This window comes from Macrobrachium rosenbergii, chromosome 44 (assembly GCF_040412425.1).
Source record: "Macrobrachium rosenbergii isolate ZJJX-2024 chromosome 44, ASM4041242v1, whole genome shotgun sequence".
Taxonomy (NCBI): Eukaryota; Metazoa; Arthropoda; class Malacostraca; order Decapoda; family Palaemonidae; genus Macrobrachium; species Macrobrachium rosenbergii.
In genome coordinates, this window is record NC_089784.1 from 32,240,570 (window position 1) to 32,263,431 (window position 22,862).

The window sequence follows — 22,862 nt, forward strand, 5'->3', positions numbered from 1 at the left end:
ATATATTTTAAACCTGGTCAGTCTTGATATCACCCTTATAACTGAAGGAAAATAATTTGCACGGGCGTCACAGGGACTTTGGTCTCAGGAGATAATTTTACAACCGACGTCTCTATTTGCTATTCGTCCAACACTTGAGGGGAAAACCTATTCTCCATTTTTCCTTTACTTTTCCTTTTATTGCTAAAACTTTTTCGAACTGAGAAGCCTTTTGTTTTTCTGCCCAAGAAATCAGTTTTTTTTTTTTAGAGGAAGAGGTAATTTGAAGGGTTGCTGGGTGGGGAGGAAGGGGAGGGGCATAATGATTGAGAGGGGGGGGGGAAATAGCCTTCTTGTTTGTCAGGAGAAGAAAAGAGACATTCGGGTTATGGCAGGGTTATTATTTTTTATGCTGTTTGGATTGTTAAAGTCTTGATTCCAGGGTGACTTTAATGCTGGGTCCGCGAAATTCTCTCTCCAGAGAGAGAGAGAGAGAAAGAGAGAGAGAGAGAGAGAAGAGCAGGGGGTGAGGGGGTTGGTTGTGGCATTTCAGTCGACATGCTCAGCAGCCTCCGGGTTTGAGAAGGACGTGAAGGAGGAGGAGGAGGCGGAGGATTTTATCGAGGGCGTCGTGTGTTTGACATGCCGGAGTCCCGAGGGCGTGTCACCCTGATTCAGTGTTGTTCAAATGGCAGTAAGGTAAACACAATGTCACCTGTCAGCCGGCAGGCGACGACCTTCTTCTTCTTCTTCTCCGACTAAGTCTTCACGATCACATTACCTGCTGCTGGTGGCCCCTTTTGAACTCCTCGATGGCGCAGAAGTATATAAGGAGAGAGGGCTGGTTGTTGATATCAGAACGTCCTCCTCAACAATTCTTGTGCCACTCGTGTGTCCTGATGTCTTCCAGATTGAGATATTGGGAAGACGAGCACGTTCTCTCTCTTTAATGATCTTTATAATTTTCTGAAAGAACAAGAAAGCGCGTATTCTTTTTAAATGTAGAACAAGCAAGCGCGTATTTTCTTTTAAGATATAGAACAAGAAAGCACGTATTTTCTTTTATATACCGCATATTCTTTTTAAATATTTTCACGGACAAAATTAGAATTTATAGAGAGAGGCATTTGTCATTTTTTTACGTCACTTGATGGTTGTTAGGTCGCGGTGTCACACACCTTTCGGAGATTAGAAACTCGTGATTTTGTATCTCCCTTCTTCGTTCTCCTGTGCCTTATCTCTCGTAGGCTCCTTTTATGCCTAAGAGAAGGTAGGACCCTGCTGCAGACGTCAGTCCTGTTCCCTCCCTCCACCCCCTCCCCCTACCTGCCTATCCCCTCCGCAGTGCCCACCTGATTTCGCTCTAGATTTTTATGAAGGCCGCAATCACACGAGAGAGAGAGAGAGAGAGAGAGAGAGAGAGAGAGAGAGAGAGAGAGAGACCGTGATAATATTCAGACCGCAGTATCATTCAGTATTCAAATAGTATGCGGCAAACGTCAGCAGTCAGCTCAACGGAGCAAATTGCGACCAAGTTGCGCTGACATACAGGTGAGAACCAGACAGCAATACCTCCCCTTATTTGCCCTACCCCCTCCATCTCTCTCCCCATCCACCCACCACAACCTAACACCCCTCTCGTATCGGCGGCGGCGGTGCCACCGAGTTCAGCCCACACCGGTTGCCTGCCTGCCTGTACTCATTGTATGCTGATGGGGCAGGTATTCAAATATTTCCGTAATTCGTAAATTATTTGCGTTTCGGCGTCAGGTTGTTCAAATTGACGATGGGGTTTTGCGCGCTTCGGAAATATTTGCCGGAAATTAAAGGTCCGCCCGGATTAGGCGATTCGGGGCTTTTTTTGTTTCTTTTTATTAGCGGTGGATTAGAAGACACGGGAAGTTGATGATGATTATTATTATTGTGGTCTGGTTAAACTATTTTAATAATATTATTATTAGTAAGTGGATGGTGTGTTTATCGGGGTTCATTGAACTTTGGGAAGTGCGAAGTTTTTTTTTTCTTTTCATTTTTCAGTGAAACAAATACATATATTTATTAATACATTTTTAACTTAACTTTTCCTCATTAACTTTAGGTATTGGTAATCACCAGTTACTTCAAAATTACTCAAGAAGTTAATTAATTATCAGTCAGGTAGCCGCCCACCACCCAACCTACCCCTCCTCTTCTCCACCCCCTAACTAACCTAACCCCTTCCCTTGCCTGCCCCTGATCTACCCCTCTTCTCATCCCTAACTAACCCCTTTCCCCTGCCCCCACCCAACATACCCCTCTTCCCCACCCCTAGCTAACCCCTTCCCTGCTCCCACCCAACCTACCCATCTTCTCCACCCCTAACTAACCCCCTTCCCTGCCCCCACCCAACCTACCCCTCTTCTCCACCCCTAGCTAACCCCTTCCCCTGCCCCCACCCAACCTACACCTCTTCTCCACCCCATAACTAACCCCCTTCCCCCCCCCACCTAACCTACCCCTCTTCTCCACCCCTAGCTAACCCCTTCCCTGCCCCCACCCAACATACTCCTCTTCTCCACCCCCTAGCTAACCCCTTCCCTGCCCCCCCACCCAACCTACCCCTCTCCTCCACTCCCTAACTAACCTAACCCCTTCCCCTACCCCCCACCCCTCTCAAACTACATCCCGCGATTTTGTAGATCACGCCGAATTCTCCAACGGCGTGGTATGAATAAATCATATGGAGGTATGTGCGAGCATGGCTCCGAAATCACAGGCGGAAAAGCAATAAATGTGATTTTATGTCCGGCATGATGAGAGAGAGTTACGCAGTGCGCATTTTTCCGTTCCCTATCGGTGTCATTTCCTATCGTTTTATACGATCGTATATCTCGGGTGCATTGTAGTGCAGTTTATATATATACTTTTCGGTGATAGTAGTATAACAACAGCAGCAGCAGTAGCTTTTCCAACTGTTGCATTTGTTGTCGTATATCGATTTGGTTCTGGGGGCGTGTTTTTTTTTTTGTACTTTGTATGAAACGTGTAAAAAAAAAAAGTTTATTAAAAAACTAGTTCGCGGGTGTTTTTTTTTTATGTTATTCGGTGTGTGCTTTCTCGGTGAGGAGAAATTACATTATTGCTTTCATTACAAGGTGGTAGGTGTACCAAAGGTTAGGTTAGGTTAGGTATATATATATATATATATATATATATATATATATATATATATATATATATATATATATATATATATATATATCAGAGTCAACCGATTTAAGCCGTTTGCACGTTTAATTCTCAGAACCTCGAAGGGCAGCCTGTAATTTTAGATAATTTTAATAAATTATTTAATAATCCAGCGTAAAAGGTGTTATGCTGTGAATGGGAAAAGCAACTGCTATGTGAACACGGGAGAGAGAGAGAGAGAGAGAGAGAGAGAGAGAGAGAGAGAGAGAGAGAGAGAGAGAGAGAGAGAGAGACAGAGACAGAGAGAGAGAGAATATCCGAATTAAAAACTTTCTTTTAATTTTACATTGTATAACCAGAGAGAGAGAGAGAGAGAGAGAGAGAGAGAGAGAGAGAGAGAGAGAGAGAGAGAGAATATATCCAAATTCAACTCTTTATTTTCATTTTACATTGGTTATTCACATACAGTGTTACAGAGAGAGAGAGAGAGAGAGAGAGAGAGAGAGAGAGAAAATATCCAAATTCTACTCTTTCTTTTCATTTTACTTTGCTTATTCACATACAGTTTTTCATAGAGAGAGAGAGAGAGAAAATATCAAAATTCAACTCCTTATTTTCATTTGACATTGGTTATTCACATACAGTTTTACACGCGCACACACACACACAGCAAATATCCAAATTCTACTCTTTCTTTTCATTTTACATTGCTTATTCACAAACAGTTTTACACACACACACACACACACATACACACACACACAGAGAGAGAGAGAGAGAGAGAGAGAGAGAGAGAGAGAGAGAGAGAGAGAGATATATCCAAATTCTACCCTGTCTTTTCATTTTACATTGGTTATTCACATACAGTTTTACATTAGTTTAGTATACCTTTGTTTTTCCAGACCACTGAGCTGATTAACAGCTCTCCTAGGGCTGGCCCGAAAGATTAGACTTATTTTACGTGGCTAAGAACCAATTGGTTACTTAGCAACGGGACCTACAGCTTATTGTGGAATCCGAACCACATTATAGCGAGAAATGAATTTCTGTCACCAGAAATAAATTTCTCTAACTCTTCATCAGCCGGCCGGGGAATTGAACTCCGGCCCATCGAGTGACAGTCTGCAACTCTACCGACTCACCCAACGAAGAGCTGTTACAGTTTTACAGAGAGAGAGAGAGAGAGAGAGAGAGAGAGAGAGAGAGAGAGAGAGACCCTCCTCGTCCCAACTCCTCAAGTAAAAAAAAAAAAATGAAGTGTCATCTTTGGATCACCCCTGAGGTATTTGGAGAAAATTAAAAACTACGCCCCTGTAAAAGCTCTGTTGTATCGAAACTATTGTGCTTCGGAATGGATAACGAGCTACGCGTTGCGATAGTTAACTGTCGATGTCATGGACCTAACCCGTGTTCATTACGGGGCGTTATTAGTGAAAGGGTTTGAGCGTAATAGCGGCTTGCCGTTCTTCCGGGCCTGCGTCATTTTGTTGTCGCCATTGGGTATTTTTTACACCACATCCCCCTCCCCTCCCCTTCCCCCTCCTAAAGCTTCTTGGGAATTTTTTTTTTTACCATACCCCCTACCCCTTCACCAAAGGTTTCTTGGAACATTTTAATTTTCTTCAGCTTTTACCCATTTCCCCTTCCCCCTACTAAAGTTTCTTGGATATTTTTAACCCACCCCCTCCCCCTACACCAGAGTCTCGTGCGCCATTTTAATTTCCTTCTAATGGCTAGAAGTTTGGTTGCATTAGTAAATAAAACGTTGACTTGGAATACTGAGAGAAATCAAAGGTAATAAATAATGTTGGTGTGATTTGATACTGTCAGTGGGTATAAGTTGGGTATAAGTTACAGGATGCCCCTTGGAACTTTGAATCTTTCCACTATTAAAGAACACACTGCCTGTGTGGTGGCCTCTTTGTAAAGGATCGGGTCCTGATCCTTTGCTTTTGAAAGTACCGATCCAAAAAACCTTACACCTTTTATACCTTATTTGTTTCTTATTCCTTAATCTGGAAATGTCTTACGAAGAATTTGGTGGGACTGAGTTTAGGACTTGTGTATAGGATGGTGCGTATGTATGTATGTATGTATATATGTGTATATATACACATATGTATACATATATATGTATACATATACTGTATATATATGTATATAGATATATATGTATACATATGTGTATATATATATATGTGTGTGTGTGTATGCGCGTATTTATGCTTGGGATCATTTGTAGAAAATCCATTGGTGGAAAATCCATCAGTCATCGTGTTCAAGAGTCCATTGATGACGATCGCCGGGACGCAGGCAGCTTCGTCATTAGCGCTAATTGGTTTTTGGTGGCGGTCACCCTCCTCCTAATAAGTTTCTGATCGATGTTCCCGCGTTCTTTTTTTATCACCGACAGAGTATAGCTACGGCGCTGCCGATATATATTAAATGTCTCTGTATACAGTACTGAAGGGAAATTGTTTTTTTTTTTTATCAAGGTTTAGTCTTAAGACTTCATAATGCTTGAGTACTTCAAGTACTTTCATTTGACGTAAAACCAGACTTAGGCCAAGCTTGATAGGAATGGAACCTTGCTTTAAACCAGGCTCAGGCTAACCTTGATAGGAATGGAATCTTGGGTTTAAAACAGACATAGACTAAGCTTGATAGGAATGGAATCTTGGCTCTAAACCAGACTTAGGCTAAGCTTGATAGAAGTGGAATCTTAGTTTAATGGCTAAACATCAGATGCAGTTGAATGATGGAGTAGTCATTTTTAGGTTTTAGCGTATATTAATAATTTTTTATCATAAGAAATATACTGAACCACTTTTTTTCTTTTTCTCTTCAGGGGAGGAAGGAGAGCAGAAGGAGCCAGGTGTAGAAGGTGAGGGTGGCGATTCGCCATCTTCAAGCCCCAGACATCGAAGGTAACTATTTCACTTACTGCAGATCCCCAGTGTCTGCTCTTTTCAGTGTTGACTATTTGTTTTCGACTCCTGAAGCATGAAATTTTCGTTAGTTCTATTAATTTCCAGTATTGCTGACAGCTGAATAATTGTTCTTACTTGTGTGAAATGTTTCAGTAAGCTGTTATAATATTGGGTCAGAAAAGTTTCGTCGTGTTTTGTTTGCGTTTTTTAAAGTAATAATATGATTAACAAAATATATTTTTGCTATTGAATGTAGGACATTTTTATTAAGTGCATATACGTTTCATAAGTAGCAATGCTGCTTTTCGCATTGAACATACAATAATCTTGTAAACAATTTCATCTGTAGGCACAAGTGTAAGTTAAGTAGTGGAACTTTCCAGTGCACTTTTGGTAACTGGTTCACTCTTTTAATTGCAGAGACAGTGGCAGCATCACATCACGAGATGGAATGTCTCCCAAAATGTCTCCCAGACATTCACCCAGGGAGTCTCTTAACTCGTCGCCAGCCCACTTAACCTCTCCAAGAGCTACACCACCTGCTCTTCGCCCCCTGGCATCATCACCCCCGTTTATGCGAGGATCAGACAACGAGACCGATATTCTCGATTTCTCTCTACGAAAATCACCAGCCCCGACCAGAGAAGACCTCCTCAGCATTTCTTCAAGGTCATCATTGGCTGGTTCACCACCTCCAGGTTTACAAAGACCTGGGGATTCACCCTTAGACCTATCTGTACCACGCAAAAGAGCAGCTGATGCCCTGTTGGAGGCTGCTCAGGGCAAAATGCACCACGAACTAGCTAAAGGTTTAGGAGCTTGGGGCATCCCACTGCCCCCTCATTTAGCTTCTGCTATTGGATTGAGACCTGATTTAGCAGCACTAAAACCAGACCTTGGATTATGGAATGGCAAACTTAGGGAGAGTACTGCAACAAAACTTCCTCCATTTCCCATGGGTATACCAACACCAACAGAAGCTTCTAGAGCTTTGGAGAGAATGAGTGAACTTAGTAAACTTGGAGGTGATGGTGGACTTGACTTATTCAGAGGGGGATTAACTGGTAATTCTGGTAGGGCTACAGCTTGGCAGAGCCACTGGCTGAACAAGGGTCAAGATGCAACTAAAGATGTACTCAAATGTGTTTGGTGCAAAGCGTCATTCAACACCCTTGCTGAACTTACAACACACATGAAGGAAGCTAAACATTGTGGTGTTAATTTGCCACCACCTGTTCCACCACCTTCGTCAAGTGCTTCATCAATTCACACCCACTTGCCTCCACAGTATACACCTACCAAAACACCAGTCTCCAAGCCTCCCTCTTCATCCTCTTCAATAGCCTCTGGATCATCGTCTTCAAGTGATCTCATGTCAAGCATCAAGGAAACGATGCCCTTACCTCGTAAATTGGTTCGTGGTCAGGATGTTTGGTTAGGCAAAGGTGCTGAACAGACAAGGCAAATCCTTAAGTGCATGTGGTGTGGACAGAGTTTTAAATCTTTAGCAGAGATGACACAGCACATGCAACAAACACAGCATTACACAAACATAATATCTCAAGAGCAAATTATTTCTTGGAAATCCCCTGAAGAAAAGACCAATAATCAGAGTCATGTAAATGCAGTGCTTACATGTAAAGTTTGTGATCAGGCATTTGCATCGCTTAAAGAACTTAGCAATCACATGGTTAAAAATGCACATTACAAAGAACATATTATGCGTTCTATCACAGAATCAGGGGCAAAACGAAGGCAGACCCGTGAAAAGCGCAAGAAATCTTTACCTGTGCGAAAATTGCTAGAGTTAGAGCGTGCACAACAAGAATTACGCTCTTCAGACAGTTTCAGAAGTGGCAAAGACCAAGGTGGATCAGGACGTATTACATGTGAGAAGTGTGGTGACAAAATAGACACCTCGTTGTTTGTAGACCACATTCGTAACTGTGTTGGAACATCTAGCCGTGAACTGTTGAAGACAGCATTACTTTCACCTGACAGTGACTATAGTAAAATAGATTCGGCTCCTGAAACCGATAGTGAAGGCAAGAAGACTCCCGAAAAAACTCCCCGTGACAGTCCCCGAGAAAAGGACTTTGACAAACCGAAAAGTGGACGTGGGGCATCAGAATCCCCATCGGTTTTAAATGCTCTTGAAAAATTAATTGAAAAAAGTTTTGACTCTGGCAAAGGGAAACCAGGTGCTGGCCCCTTGGGATCCAGTATTCTGCGCAGACTTGGAATCGATGAAAGTGCTGACTATTCCAAACCTCTAATGGACCCACAGTTAATGGGAATGTATGCTACATTCTCTCGACTTCATGGTGGTCCACCCCTAGGAGTTGGCGCTCCATCAACTTTCAATCTTCCACCTTCATTTGGTTCTGGTGACAGAGGGGCAGGTTTAAGGGGTGTAGGTGATGCCATGATGAGTCCCAGTGCTGATTCTGACACCCGTGACACATTCCCTCGGTCACCATCTCGGCCAGGATCTCGTCCTGCTTCAACGGGTTCTATAACTAGGGATGGCAGTGGAAGTGAAAGATCATTGGAACTGCTGCGCCCAGACAGTCATCATGCAGCCACACCAGATGATTTTGCGACTCCCACTGAAAATGGTGAAGATCATTCTGACAACGAACGTGAGAGTATCTGTGGTAGAGAAGAAGTAAAGCAAGAATTACCTGAAATTAATGGAGAAATGAGTGACCATGAATCTGTCTCTGCTAAGGAAGAAGTGAGAGTAAAGGAGGAAATAAGGGTCAAAGAAGAATTCAAATTAAAAGAAGAAGGAGAAGAAGATAATAATGAGATGAATAATGAAACTGGTCAAGAATCTCCTTCTGGCCGATTATTGGATTCTCCAGCTGGATGTAGTAGTAGATCAGGAACTCCCCATTCTGAAGCTAGTGTAGGGAGGTCTGGGTCTGCTCTGGGAGCAGCTGGCTTGGGTGGTCTATCCGCTCTTCTTGGAGGTGGTGGTGAGGGAAGCTCATCTCATCCACTGGCAGCTTTACAGAAACTTTGTGACAAGACAGAAACTCAGCCCAGGCCACCACCAGTTAGTGGTGCTTCAACAGGACCTCAGACAAATCCAGGGGCAATACTGGCATTTTCATGGGCATGCAATGATGCTGTTACAGCTGACAGCATAATGAAGTGTGCATTCTGTGACACACCTTTCATTAGTAAGGGAGCTTACAGGCACCATCTATCAAAAATGCACTTTGTGAAAGATGGTGTAATTCCTGAAAATGCAAATGCTAAAGCAAGTAATGGAAAGCCACCTCCAAGCAACAGTAAGGCTACAACACCCCCAGCACCACCTGTGGAGGAATCACCACATTCGAAGTTCCTCAAATACACAGAATTAGCCAAACAGCTGTCCAGCAAGTAGTGCCGGCCGCTATCCCAGGCTCCCTGCCTCCCTGCCCTCACCCCCACCCACGTCCGCCAAAGACCCCCTACCCCACTCCTATGCGCCCCATGTACAGTGTGGCGTGACTCGTGTGTACAGTGTAACTATTTATCCTTTGTGAGAGCTTGGTGGCCCCTTTAGTCTTGTGATACGTGGCAGGTTGGAGGCTGGGGCGGCCGGGCACTGCGTCGTCATATCACCCGCCGCCCGGGACCGTCACTACTGGCGGGCGCTGCTCCCGTCCCCCGCCCGCAGGAAAGACACGTGCCAACAATCAAAACAACCCGCAGAGTACAAAGTGTGTGTTGTGGGCGGGCTGGGTTGTGGCCACGCCCGTAGTAGCGAGGAAGCCCGCGCCCACAGCCGGCCCTGGAGCACATGGTTCCAGGGGCCTGCAGGCGGTGGTGGAGAGGGGCGCGGCGCCCCCAACCCTGCCCCGGTGCGCCCCTGCCTCACGCTCTGTATCCTCACACTGCCCTGGGCAATATGATTGTCAGAGGGCTGTTGCAAAACTCTTAATCGCTCACAGTTGCTGTCACTTTTTTCACATAGTTATTAATATATATATATAGATATGGTAAGGATTATTAAGCTGACAAGGCAATGATCAAATTGATTGTTGATAATTATTATGAACACATCAATGATGTATTATCCTTTTTACAATATGCTGTCTTTGACTTGCTAAAAGTGATCTCAATGCTTTTTTTCCTAGTGTAAAAAAAAATGCGCCTGACCAAGAGAACCGAAATATAGGCGAGGCTTGGAACCCACCACCCCAGAAGCCTATCGTCTGACGGGAGCAGCGTCGTTAAGGGCTAAACATCTATTCATACATAGTACTGTTATGAAAACATTCTAGTGCTACTCGTACCATTATTTCCACCACTGATATGCATTCACCAATTTCCATCATAACTTTAAGTAACATATCAGCACTATCTGTAAATTCACCGAAGTTTTTCTTTTTCGTCTTTAGTTCGGAAATTTGTTGTTGCAAGATGCAATGTGTAAGAAAAACGTTATTTAATTTGTAAATTATTATTATGGCTCTGAAGTCCCTCTTGTAAATATGAAACACAAAGGTATACCAGTATTGATATGGCAAGTTTATTTTTTCTGTACTTTCGATATTCTCCAACATTTGTTCCTTTACCGTTTTTATTTTTTTTCTCAAGAAGAAGGGTAATGAAGATTAGTTGAAGTGCAGTCTGGAAACTTTTGAAAAATGAAAATAATTAAAGTGAAACATGAAACTTGTTAGATAAAAAACCCAGTATACAAGGGGAGTTTGCTGTCAACTGGAATAGCACAAGAGAACTAGTATCACCTTTCCGAATCTTTTTTTTATCCTCATCCTCCTCCTCCTCCTCCTCCTCTGCAGCAGCAGAGTATACCAGGGAGCTTACTGTCAACTGGAAAAGTGTAAAGAGAACTAGCACCTTTCCGAACCTCAACCCTCTCTTCACTTCTTCCTCCTCCTGCTCCTTTGCAGCAGCAGAGTATATCAGGGGAGTTTGCTGTCAACTGGAAAAGTGTAAAGAGAACTAGCGCCTTTCTAAATCTTTATCCTCCTCCTCCTCCTCCTCTGCAGCAGCAGAGTATACTAAGGGAGTTTGCTGTCAACTGGAAAAGTGTAAAGAGAACTAGCACCTTTCCGAATCTTTATCCTCTTCACTTCCTTTCCCTCTTCGCCCACCACCACCACCTACTCCTCCCCCTCCTCCTCTGCAGCAGCAGCAACAGCAGCAGCAGTTGAGCAAGAGACGCCTGGAATAATTCGTACCTAATGAGATAGCGCCTATCTGAAATGAGTTTCACGATCCCAGCCGTGAACCCGGCAGTTTCAAAGGCAAGTCAGTCGGATATGTTTCGCATCAATCATGGAGAGCCTCTTGATCACCAGCTCGATCCTTCACGCCAGTTCTTGTTGCATAAACCTCTGTGAAATCCCGAAGCTTCAAGCTTAGTACGCCAGCTCATTCCGTACTCGGATGTGTGTGTGTGTGTGTGTGTGTGTTTGTGTAGTATTGGCACACTGATTTAGGGGGAAATGTGCACGAGCTTTTCCTCTTTCTTTCTTTGGGTCGTGTTGCACACTTGGGCATCAAGGACAAAGTTGTTGTCAGAAAAAAAGAAGAAAAGAACTTTGCACTTTTATTCTCAAGATTCGCAAAAAACGCGTTTTAGGTCGACTAAAACTGCCGTTCCTTTGTTGGTCTTTGCTATCAATCATATCGTAGGTGACAGACTTGACATTTCAACAAGCGAAGGGATTAAAACTGGCCATGATTAGAGATAACAGCAGCCTCTTTGATTGCTGGAACGACGGAGCGACTCGGAATCAACTCCACACATGCACAGAGAGAGAGAGAGAGAGAGAGAGAGAGATACATAGAGAAAGAGAAACAGAGAGAGATACATAAAAACACAGAGAGAAATTGAGAGAGATACATAAGAGTGAAAGAGAAAGAGAAATAAGAGAGAGAGAGAAAGAGAGAAGGAGAGTATGGAAGGACACAAGGTGTGTGTGTGTGTGTGCGTGTGTATATATAAGGCTTATGATAACAATCACTTTCAGTCAGATGATGTACGTCAGATCAACCCCTGTAAAAGGGTTGTTGGCGGTTCCTAATTTCAGGATGATACATACTGCCAGTAATACAAAGGTGAGGAGGGTGGGAGAAGTCAGCCAATGCGCGCAGTCGTCAAGTCGCTTGATAATCAGGGGTTGTCAGGTGTGATTTAGCAGCCGGCCGCAGCTACAAGATGCGCAGCCGTGCGTAGGAACTCGTCCTTTTGCCCTTCCACCCTGCCCCCCTTCCCCTTCCCCTTCCCCTCCCCTCCCCTCCCTCTCCCTCTTTTCCCTTAAGAGCATTCTTCTTATTCTTCTTCGATTCCCATCACGCTTAAAAAAAAAATAATCTCAACGCTTAAAAAAAGAAAAATAATCTAAAAAATCTATCTCGTTTTCCCATCACACTATTCCCATTTTGTGAATTATTATCCTGAAAACCTTGTTTTTTTTCAATTCCCGAAATTTTGGCAGTCTCCACCCACGCCCATTTACGTCCAGGCCGCGACGAGGGCAGTAGCGAGAGGGGAGCTGTGGATTCTAAATGTCTTCGATACCAAAAGGAGGAATGAACTGACACAATCTAAGTTACGAGTCTCTTTGTTAAATGAATATGAGTTATATTCAAAGAATTTTTCTCTACACCTCGACCTTCCAGGGAGGAGTTATAAATATGAATTACCCCGTCTAAATAACTCAAGCCCCTGTACTGATTAGGCTTTCAACACTACTTTTATTCTCACATGAGAACAAATGAAAGTATGAAGTGTTTCTCAAAATGTTCAGTAGTTCTCTGATTAATTATGTGGATATCAAGATATTGTTGGGTAACAAAATATTGTTGGAGTAAATGGAGATGGTCATCAGAAACTTGTACTTATTACGTAAGGAGGTTTTCTGTGTTGGAGAATGCCCTGTATTCTGTACTTGTAAATAATTACTTAAAGAAATTAATAAAATGTATAAGGGAAATATTAGAAAAAAATCTTATCTTTTAATCTTGAGAAAAATTACGTCCCAATTTCATTTGACCAAACTAGAACGTTTCGGTGGAAATTAACAATGGTAGATGCAAAGTATACAAATCAAGGTGATATTTTTTTGTGATGGTTAAGCTTGTGGAAAAATAAAAAATGTATGGAAAAAGCAAAATATACACTTGTGTAATGAAAAAAAAAAAAAACACAAAGCACAATATCCGAGGTTGTGTGGAAAAGAAAGAGGTTGGACATCTCCGGCACTTTGTTTCCTCATACTACCCAATTATGACTTCAATTTATTCCTGTATAATATGATAATAGATTATTTGTACATTGATATTTTGTAAGTATATTATATATATTTCTCTTGTGATATGTGATCTACTCCTCTGGGTTGTTGTTATTGTTAGTATGTATAAATAAAAAAAAAAACAAGAGTTAGGGCATGTGTGCGTCAATCAGCTGTTTGGATTTGTACATCAGATTCAAAAGTAAGGAGTCCGTCTTTTTAAAAAAAGATAATAATTGAGCTTTGAGTTTTTAAAGCTGTCGCAGTATTGTCCTAATCACTCTCCAAACGTGGCTTCTTCATCTTCTGGTGTACGTAATTCCATTCGCTGACCGCACGGACATGCCCTTCCTCTCCTGGCCTGATCGTACTTAATTACATTGACGACGCTGCTCCACCGCTTAGAACTGGGCAATGCTCTATCTTAAATAAAAAAAAATGCATTTTTTTGTCAATGTAGAAAGTTAAAAAAAACTTCGACCGACAGACTATGCAAAGGCGTTCTCAGATCCTCGTAGCTTGTCGGTGGAGGTGAAGATATGTGTGTGTGCGCGCGCGCGCACATGCGCGTGTGAGTGCGAGTGCAAAAGTGCGTGAGATGTGCTAAAAACAGAGGTTTGCGAGTCCACAAACTCCAGTGTCCAAGTGCCAATTTAAACTTTTCAAATATACGTAAAAATGGAATTTCTATCGACATCGCCCGTATTTAAAAAGTAAAAACCCCGGGCCATTCTAAAAAACTCCCCTTTTTGTGAGATAATGAACCTTTATAAAAATGATCTGTGTATATTATCATGCTATAAATATAATTGGACCTATTCCTGGTACCACGTTTCTAATTTAACACTATTTGTTTTTTGCCCAAGCTTCTTCCCACGTTTAGGAAAATGATCGATGAGAAATTGTATTATCACACATCAGGTCAGATGATAAAATAATACCACTTGTATGTTGTCTTTTTTTACGAACTTAAAAAAAAACCTTCCAACGAATCTGTTTTTTTTTTTCTCTCTCTCTCAACTATTCAGGTTAATGTTTAAGTTGTGACCTACCCGTTACCTTATTTGAAGGATTTCTGTTGAGCGTAGCAGTTTAAGACCTATTATCAAGTCCTATCCACTTCTCTTCCTTTTAGCCTTCTTCTTCTTCCCTATGGAGATGAAATCAATTTTTATGTTTCTCTTTCTTAATCATTCCCAAAAAACACCCTTTTTCGAGCAAGGTACCCCTGGCGGCATGATGATGATGATGATGATTATTAGCAGGCTTCCCGAGCGTCTAAAAAAAAATTCACAGAATATAATATTAATTCCAAAAAATTGAAGAAAAGAGGCCGTGATGAGGCCTGAGTATTACGACACATGCGTAGCAGTGCACACGCCACTAGCTTGATCCCAAGTGGTAGAAAGTGTAGTGAGTGAATTAAAAAAAAAAAAAGGGTGTCCCATTGAAGTGTATCTAAGGGTGTCCTGTCAAGAGTAAAAAAAAAATGTGAAAAAAAATACTGAATGATTATACGACTATAAAATATAGACTTCTCTCACAGTGTGTGGTGATTATATGATGAACAAGTATACAATTTTCTAATAGATATTTTTGTTTTTCAAAATACATCATCTTATTGTCTCTTGTGAGGGGAAAATGCTGCCTCACAATTGACTTTATTATTATCAGCCATTTGTTCGTAGGACAATGAGTATACCAGCAGTGAGGATCGACCTCCAAAGTGTATATCTTTTTTATTATTATTATTATTATTATAATTTCCTCAAACCCTTTATTTTTTAATTGTGTAATTTGTTTTATGTTTTTTATAATCCTTGTCCTCTTGATGAAACCTATTCCCCTCTTTATCAAGCACCTGTGGTTCCATGCTACTACTTCTGATGATGAGTTATTGGTTTTTGTACAGTTCCAAGTCCCTATTTGTAAATTATTGCGTTTTCCTCTCTTGAGCTTCCAATTGTAAAGTTACAATAAATGAAAATAAAGTGTCTGGAGTGGATCTGTGTCATTTCATTTCATCGCCTTATGAAAGATTCTACTGTGATTGGTGTTTAATATTCCTAAAATTACTGCAAAGAACATGGTGATAAAAAGGTATGATTGGTGTTTAATATTCCTAAAATTACTGCCAAGAATATGGTGACAAAAAGGTACTGACTGCAAAAGATAAAAGTAGAACTGTAATTACCGCAAAGAATACGGTGACAAAAAGGTATTGACTGCAAAAGATAAAAGTAGAACTGAATTACCGCAAAGAATATTGGGATAAAAAGGTAATGACCGCAGTTTTTCTGCGGCATGAAAACGATAAAATAAATTGCAAGTAGGGCTGAAATTACTGCAAAGAATATGGTAATAAAAAGGCACTGTTTGCATTTTTATGTAATGTCAAAACAATGAAAAAATAGCTGATATCATTGCAATAAATATGGTGATAAAGAGGTACTGATTGCAATTTACTGCAACGTGAAAACGATAAAATAAAGGTAATACAAAGAATATGGCGGAAAACGGTACTGCTTACAATCTTATTGCAACGTGAAAAAAAATAAATCTGAAAGTACTGCAAAGAAAAAAGCTGAAATAAATCTGGAAGTAACGCAAAGAATATGGCGGTAAAAACTTACTGAATGCAATCGTACTGCAACATGAAAATGATAAAAGTAAAACTGAATTTATGTCAAGAATATGGCGGTAAAAAGGTACTGATTACAATCTTGCTGCAACATTAAAATAAAATAAAATCAATCTGAAAGTGATGCAAAGAATATGATGATAAGAAGGTACTGATTGTATAATCTTGTTGCAATATGAAAACAATGAAATAAAAGTAATGCAAAGATTATGGCAGTAAAAAGGTACTGAAAGTTATCTTTCTGCAACATGAAAATTATAAGACAAAAAAGTAAAGTTGAAAGTAAAGTAAAAAATATAGCGGTAAAGATACTGGTTACAATCTTACTGTAACGTGAAAATAAAAAAAATTGTTTAAAGTAGTGCAAAGAATATAGTTATAAAAAGGTATTGATGGCAATCTTACTGCAACATGAAAATATTAAAATAAAAGTACAGCTGAAAGTGCAAAGGATATGGTGATAAAAAGGTACTGATTGTAATCTTATTGCAACATTAAAATGATAAAACAAAATCGATCTGAAATTACTGCAAAGAATATGGTCATAAAAAGGCATTGATTGTAATATTACTGCAATATGAAAATAAAATAAAAATACAACTAAAAGTAATGCAAAGAATAAAGTGATAAAAAGGTACTGATTGCACTACTACAAAGAATATGGTGATAAAATGGTACTGATTACAATCTTACTGCAATGCCAAGAAAAAGTAAAATAAATCTGGAAGTAATGCAACGAATATGGTGATAAAAAGGTACAGATTGCAATCTTACTGCAACATCAAAATGACAAAATAAAAGTAAAGCTGAAAGTAATTCAAAGAATATGGTGATAAAAAGGTACAGATTGCAATCTTACTGCAACATCAAAATGATAAAATAAAAGTAAATAAAAAAATATGGTGATAAAAAGGTACTGATTGCAATCTCACTGTAACATCAAAACCATAAAATAAAAATAAAGCTGAAAGTAATACAAAGAATATGGTGATAAAAAGGTACTGATTGCAACTACTGCAAAGAATATGGCGATAAAATGGTACTGATTACAATCTTACTACAATGCGAAGAAAAAGTAAAATAAATCTGGAAGTAATGCAAAGAATATGGTGATAAAAAGGTAGAGGTTGCAATCTTACTGCAACATCAAAATAATAAAATAAAAGTAAAGCTGAAAGTAATTCAAAGGATATGGTGATAAAAAGGTACTGATTGCAATTACTGCAGAGAATATGGTGATAAAATGGTACTGATTGCACGACTACAAAGAATATGGTGACAAAATGGTACTGATTACAATCTTACTACAATGCCAAGAAAAAGTAAAATAAATCTGGAAGTAATGCAAAGAATATGGTGATAAAAAGGTACAGATTGCAATCTTACTGCAACATCAAAATGATAAAATAAAAGTAAAGCTGAAAGTAATTCAAGGGATATGGTGATAAAAAGGTACTGATTGCAATCTTACTGCAACATCAAAACAATAAAATAAAAATAAAGCTGAAAGTAATGCAAAGAATATGGTGATAAAAAGGTACTGATTGCAATTACTGCAGAGAATATGGTGATAAAATGGTACTGATTGCACGACTACAAAGAATATGGTGACAAAATGGTACTGATTACAATCTTACTACAATGCCAAGAAAAAAGTAAAATAAATCTGGAAGTAATGCAAAGAATATGGTGATAAAAAGGTACAGATTGCAATCTTACTGCAACATCAAAATGATAAAATAAAAGTAAAGCTGAAAGTAATTCAAGGGATATGGTGATAAAAAGGTACTGATTGCAATCTTACTGCAACATCAAAACAATAAAATAAAAATAAAGCTGAAAGTAATGCAAAGAATATGGTGATAAAAAGGTACTGATTGCAATTACTGCAGAGAATATGGTGATAAAATGGTACTGATTGCACGACTACAAAGAATATGGTGACAAAATGGTACTGATTACAATCTTACTACAATGCCAAGAAAAAAGTAAAATAAATCTGGAAGTAATTCAAAGAATATGGTGATAAAAAGGTACTGAATGCAATCTTACTGCAATATCAAAACCATAAAATAAAAATAAAGCTGAAAGTAATGCAAAGAATATGGTGATAAAAAGGTACTGATTACAAGTACTGCATGGTGATTAAATGGTACTGATTACAATCTTACTGCAACATAAAAAGATAAAATAAAATAAATCTGTACATAATGGAAGAATATGGTGATAGAAAAGGTGCTGATTGCAATCATACTGCAATATCAAAACCATAGAATAAAAATAAAGCTGAAAGTAATGCAAAGAATATGGTGATAAAATGGTATTGATTACAATCTTACTACAATACGAGGAAAAGAGTAAAATAAATCTGGAAGTAATGCAAAGAATATGATGATAAAAAGGTACAGATTGCAATCTTACTGCAACATCAAAACAAAATAAAAATAAAGCTGAAAGTAATACAATGAATATGGTGATAAAAAGGTTCTGATTGCAATTACTGCAAAGAATGTGGAGATAAAATGGTACTGATTGCACGACTACAAAGAATATGGTGACAAAATGGTACTGGTTACAATCTTACTACAATGCCAAGAAAAAAAGTAAAATAAATCTGGAAGTAATGCAAAGAATATGGTGATAAAAAGGTACAGATTGCAATCTTACTGCAACATCAAAATGATAAAATAAAAGTAAAGCTGAAAGTAATTCAAAGAATATGGTGATAAAAAGGTACTGATTACAATCTTACTGCAACATCAAAACAATAAAATAAAAATAAAGCTGAAAGTAATACAAAGAATATGGTGATAAAAAGGTACTGATTGCAAGTACTGCAAAGAATTTGGTGATAAAATGGTACTGATTACAATCTTAGTACAATGCCAAGAAAAAAGTAAAATAAATCTGGAAGCAATGCAAAGAATATAGTGATAAAAAGGTACAGATTGCAATCTTACTGCAACATCAAAATGATAAAATAAAAGTAAAGCTGAAAGTAATTCAAAGAATATGGTGATAAAAAGGTGCTGATTGCAATCATACTGCAATATCAAAACCATAAAATAAAAATAAAGCTGAAAGTAATGCAAAGAATATGGTGATAAAAAGGTACTGATTGCAACTACTGCAAAGAATATGGTGATAAAATGGTACTGATTACAATCTTACTACAATGCGAAGAAAAAAGTAAAATAAATCTGGAAGTAATGCAAAGAATGTGAGGATAAAAAGGTACTGATTGCAATCTTACTGCAACATCGAAACAAAATAAAAATAAAGCTGAAAGTAATACAAAGAATATGGTGATAAAAAGGTACTGATTGCAATTACTGCAGAGAATATGGAGATAAAATGGTACTGATTGCAAGACTACAAAGAATATGGTGACAAAATGGTACTGGTTACAATCTTACTACAATGCGAAGAAAAAAAGTAAAATAAATCTGGAAGCAATGCAAAGAATATGATGATAAAAAGGTACAGATTGCAATCTTACTGCAACATCAAAACGATAAAATAAAAGTAAAGCTGAAAGTAATTCAAAGAATATGGTGATAAAAAAGGTTCTGATTGCAATCTTACTGCAACATCAAAACAAAATAAAAATAAAGCTGAAAGTAATACAATGAATATGGTGATAAAAAGGTTCTGATTGCAATTACTGCAAAGAATATGGAGATAAAATGGTACTGATTGCACGACTACAAAGAATATGGTGACAAAATGGTACTGGTTACAATCTTACTGCAATGCCAAGAAAAAAGTAAAATAAATCTGGAAGTAATGCAAAGAATATGGTGATAAAAAGGTACAGATTGCAATCTTACTGCAACATCAAAATGATAAAATAAAAGTAAAGCTGAAAGTAATGCAAAGAATATGGTGATAAAAAGGTACTGATTGCAATCTTATTGCAATATCAAAACCATAAAATAAAAATAAAAGCTGAAAGTAATGCAAAGAATATGGTGATAAAAAGGTACTGATTGCAAGTACTGCAAAGAACATGGTGATTAAATGGTACTGATTACAATCTTACTGCAACATAAAAAGATAAAATAAAATAAATCTGTAAATAATGGAAGAATATGGTGATAGAAAAGGTACTGATTGCAATCTTACTGCAACATAAGGATAAAATAAAATAAATCAGAAAGTAATGCAAAGAATATGGTGATAAAAAGACACTGATTACAGTCTTCCTGCAGCATGAAAAAGAAAAAAAAAATCGTTAAAAATAATGGGCTGACATTAAAGCCCAGTAACAGACTCAATTTGTATGTCAATTCCAATATTATTTTCCAGTTAATTCACTTCATTGCTACTAGACCTTACCTTAATAAAACAGGATTATGCTAAGAATGATAGAAAACATTTCAAAATCGAATGGGGAAAATTGAAACATATAAAAATGCTTAGCGAAACTGTGTGTGTGTGTGTGTGCGCGTGTGTGTGCGTGTGTGTTTTATAAATATGCAGCTGTAAATACCGTACTAGAAGTAAGAGTAAATAAGTTTTCCATTAAAATGCGATACTCCTGGTACAAGTATTTAGTTTGACATGCTTAGGATGTATATGATTAATATACAGACACATGCTATATATATATATATATATATATATATATATATATATATATATATATATATATATATATATATATATATATATATATATATATATATATTATTATATATATATACACGTGGGTTAAAATGCGTCCACTGTAGTCCTGAGTCCTTGTCTTCGCTGGTTCAAGCCCACGAGACGACGAACTTATTATCAACTAAAAATTCCCCTTCGGTAACATATATGAAAATTTATTATTTCCGAGGTAGAGCGAATTGGATATTAAAGGACGTTTGTAGCTTACTGATTGAATATGAATCACGGTGATGTGATAAAAAAGATATATATATATATACATATATATATATATATATATATATATATATATATATATATATATATATATATACATATATATATACATATATATACATATATATATATATATATATATATATACATATATATATACATATATATACATATATATATACATATATATATATATATATATATATATATATATATATATATATATATATATATAAAAATGGAAACTTATGGAAAATAAAAGAAAAATCCCGGAGAACACAATCACAGGAAAAAACAAACTACAACTTTGAAGGAAACTAGCAAAAATAGCTGGCCGTGGTGCCAGAGAAGGTTTAAATGGACGATGTAGAAAAATAATTACTTTCTTGAAACAAATGAGTGATTAGAGGTCGATAAATAAAGAAACCTTTCTGAGCAAAAGAAAGTTTATAAGTTTCATAAAAAATAATTTGTCAGTAATAATAATAATAATAATAATAATAATAATAATAATAATAATAACAACGCTACTTCAAAGTGCAATAATGAAGAGATTATGAAGACGGCTGAAGTAAATTTGGTTGGCTACGCTTGCCTAAAATGTATTATTTTTATTATTATTATTATTATTATTATTATTATTATTATTATTATTATTATTATTATTATTATTGTCACCTAACATTTTCTTGGAAAAAGCATAAGAGGATATCCCATAGATCATTATGCCCATATGGAATGGAATGGAATATAGAGTTTGGGCCAAAGCCCAAGCACTGGGACCTACGAGGTCATTCAACGCTGACTTGGAAATTGGCAGTAAAAGGTTTGAAAGGTGTAACAGGAGGAAAACCTGAAAGCAGTTACGCTATGAATCAATTGTTAGGAGAGGGCGGCTAGCAATATGAAAGAAAGATAATATGAATGGAGGTACGGTAGTAGGAATGACAGAGGTTGTAGCTAGGGGCCGACGTGATGCTGCAAAGAACCTTTAGTAATGGCTACAGTGCACCATGTGAGGTGCACTGACGGCACTACCCTCCTACGGGGCATTATGCCCTTATGAATAAAAGAAAGCGTACAAATGAAGATTTATCCAACTACAAATACATACGTACAGTGGAAGGCCACTCAGAGTTGGAAGTCAATTGAAATGAGGCGCGTGGCTCTTCCAAGCTTTACAGTACTACTACTACTACAGCCTCTTAGGCTCACGCCTGGCTCAGAGGAGCCATTTTAGAAGCTACTTGTGCGGAGGCAAAACGAAGCCACGAAATTTGGGGTATGGCCAATTTCTGTCTTCTCCGTAGGGGGGTAGCGCCGTCAGTGCACAGCACGCTGTGCACTGTAGGCATTACTTAAGGTTCTTTGCAGGGTCCCCTTCGGCCCCAAGCTGCAACTCCTTTCATTCCTTTTCCTGTACCTCCGTTCATATTCTTTTCCCCAACCTTACATCCACCCTCTCCTAACAACTGATTCCTAGTGCAACTGCGATATTTTCCTCCTGCTACACCTTTCAAATCTTTTTACTGTAAGTTTCCGTTACAGCGCTCAATGAACTTATAGGTCATGAGTGACAAAAGCTTACTTAACTAAGGACTCAAAACGTGCCTATCCCACTGGAAGAAAATGGCCTGACTTGAAACTTCAGGACGACCTATTTATGACCTAAATGAAAACTATTGCGCCGGTTTTGTCTGTCCGTCTGCCCTCAGATCTTAAAAGCTACTGAGGCTAGAGGGCTGGAAATTGGTATGTTGATCATCTACCCTCCGCTCATGAAACATACCAAATTGCAGCCCTCTAGCCTCAGTAGTTTTTATTTCATTTAAGGTTAAATTTAGCCATAATCGTACTTCTGGCACCGCCATAGGTACCAACAACACAGGCCACCACCTGGAAGTTTCATGGGTCGCGGCTGAGAGTTTCATAGGCCGTGGCTGAAAGTTTCATACAGAATTATACGCTGTACAGGAAACTCGATTGCGCCGAAGAAAC

At 38.5% G+C, this 22,862-nt stretch overlaps 1 protein-coding gene across 1 annotated transcript in view; it reads left to right on the top strand.

Annotated features, from left to right (window-relative positions):
* LOC136829501 (protein tiptop-like) overlaps positions 1–15,344 on the top strand; it is a 217,960-nt gene extending 202,616 nt beyond the window's left edge. Inside the window, exons 2-3 of the mRNA XM_067088284.1 lie at positions 5,996–6,074; positions 6,498–15,344. Of these exons, the coding sequence (XP_066944385.1) occupies positions 5,996–6,074; positions 6,498–9,474 (3,056 nt within the window). The 3' untranslated portion in view covers positions 9,475–15,344. The remainder of the gene's footprint in view (positions 1–5,995; positions 6,075–6,497) is intronic.
* The last annotated feature ends 7,518 nt before the right edge of the window (positions 15,345–22,862 follow it).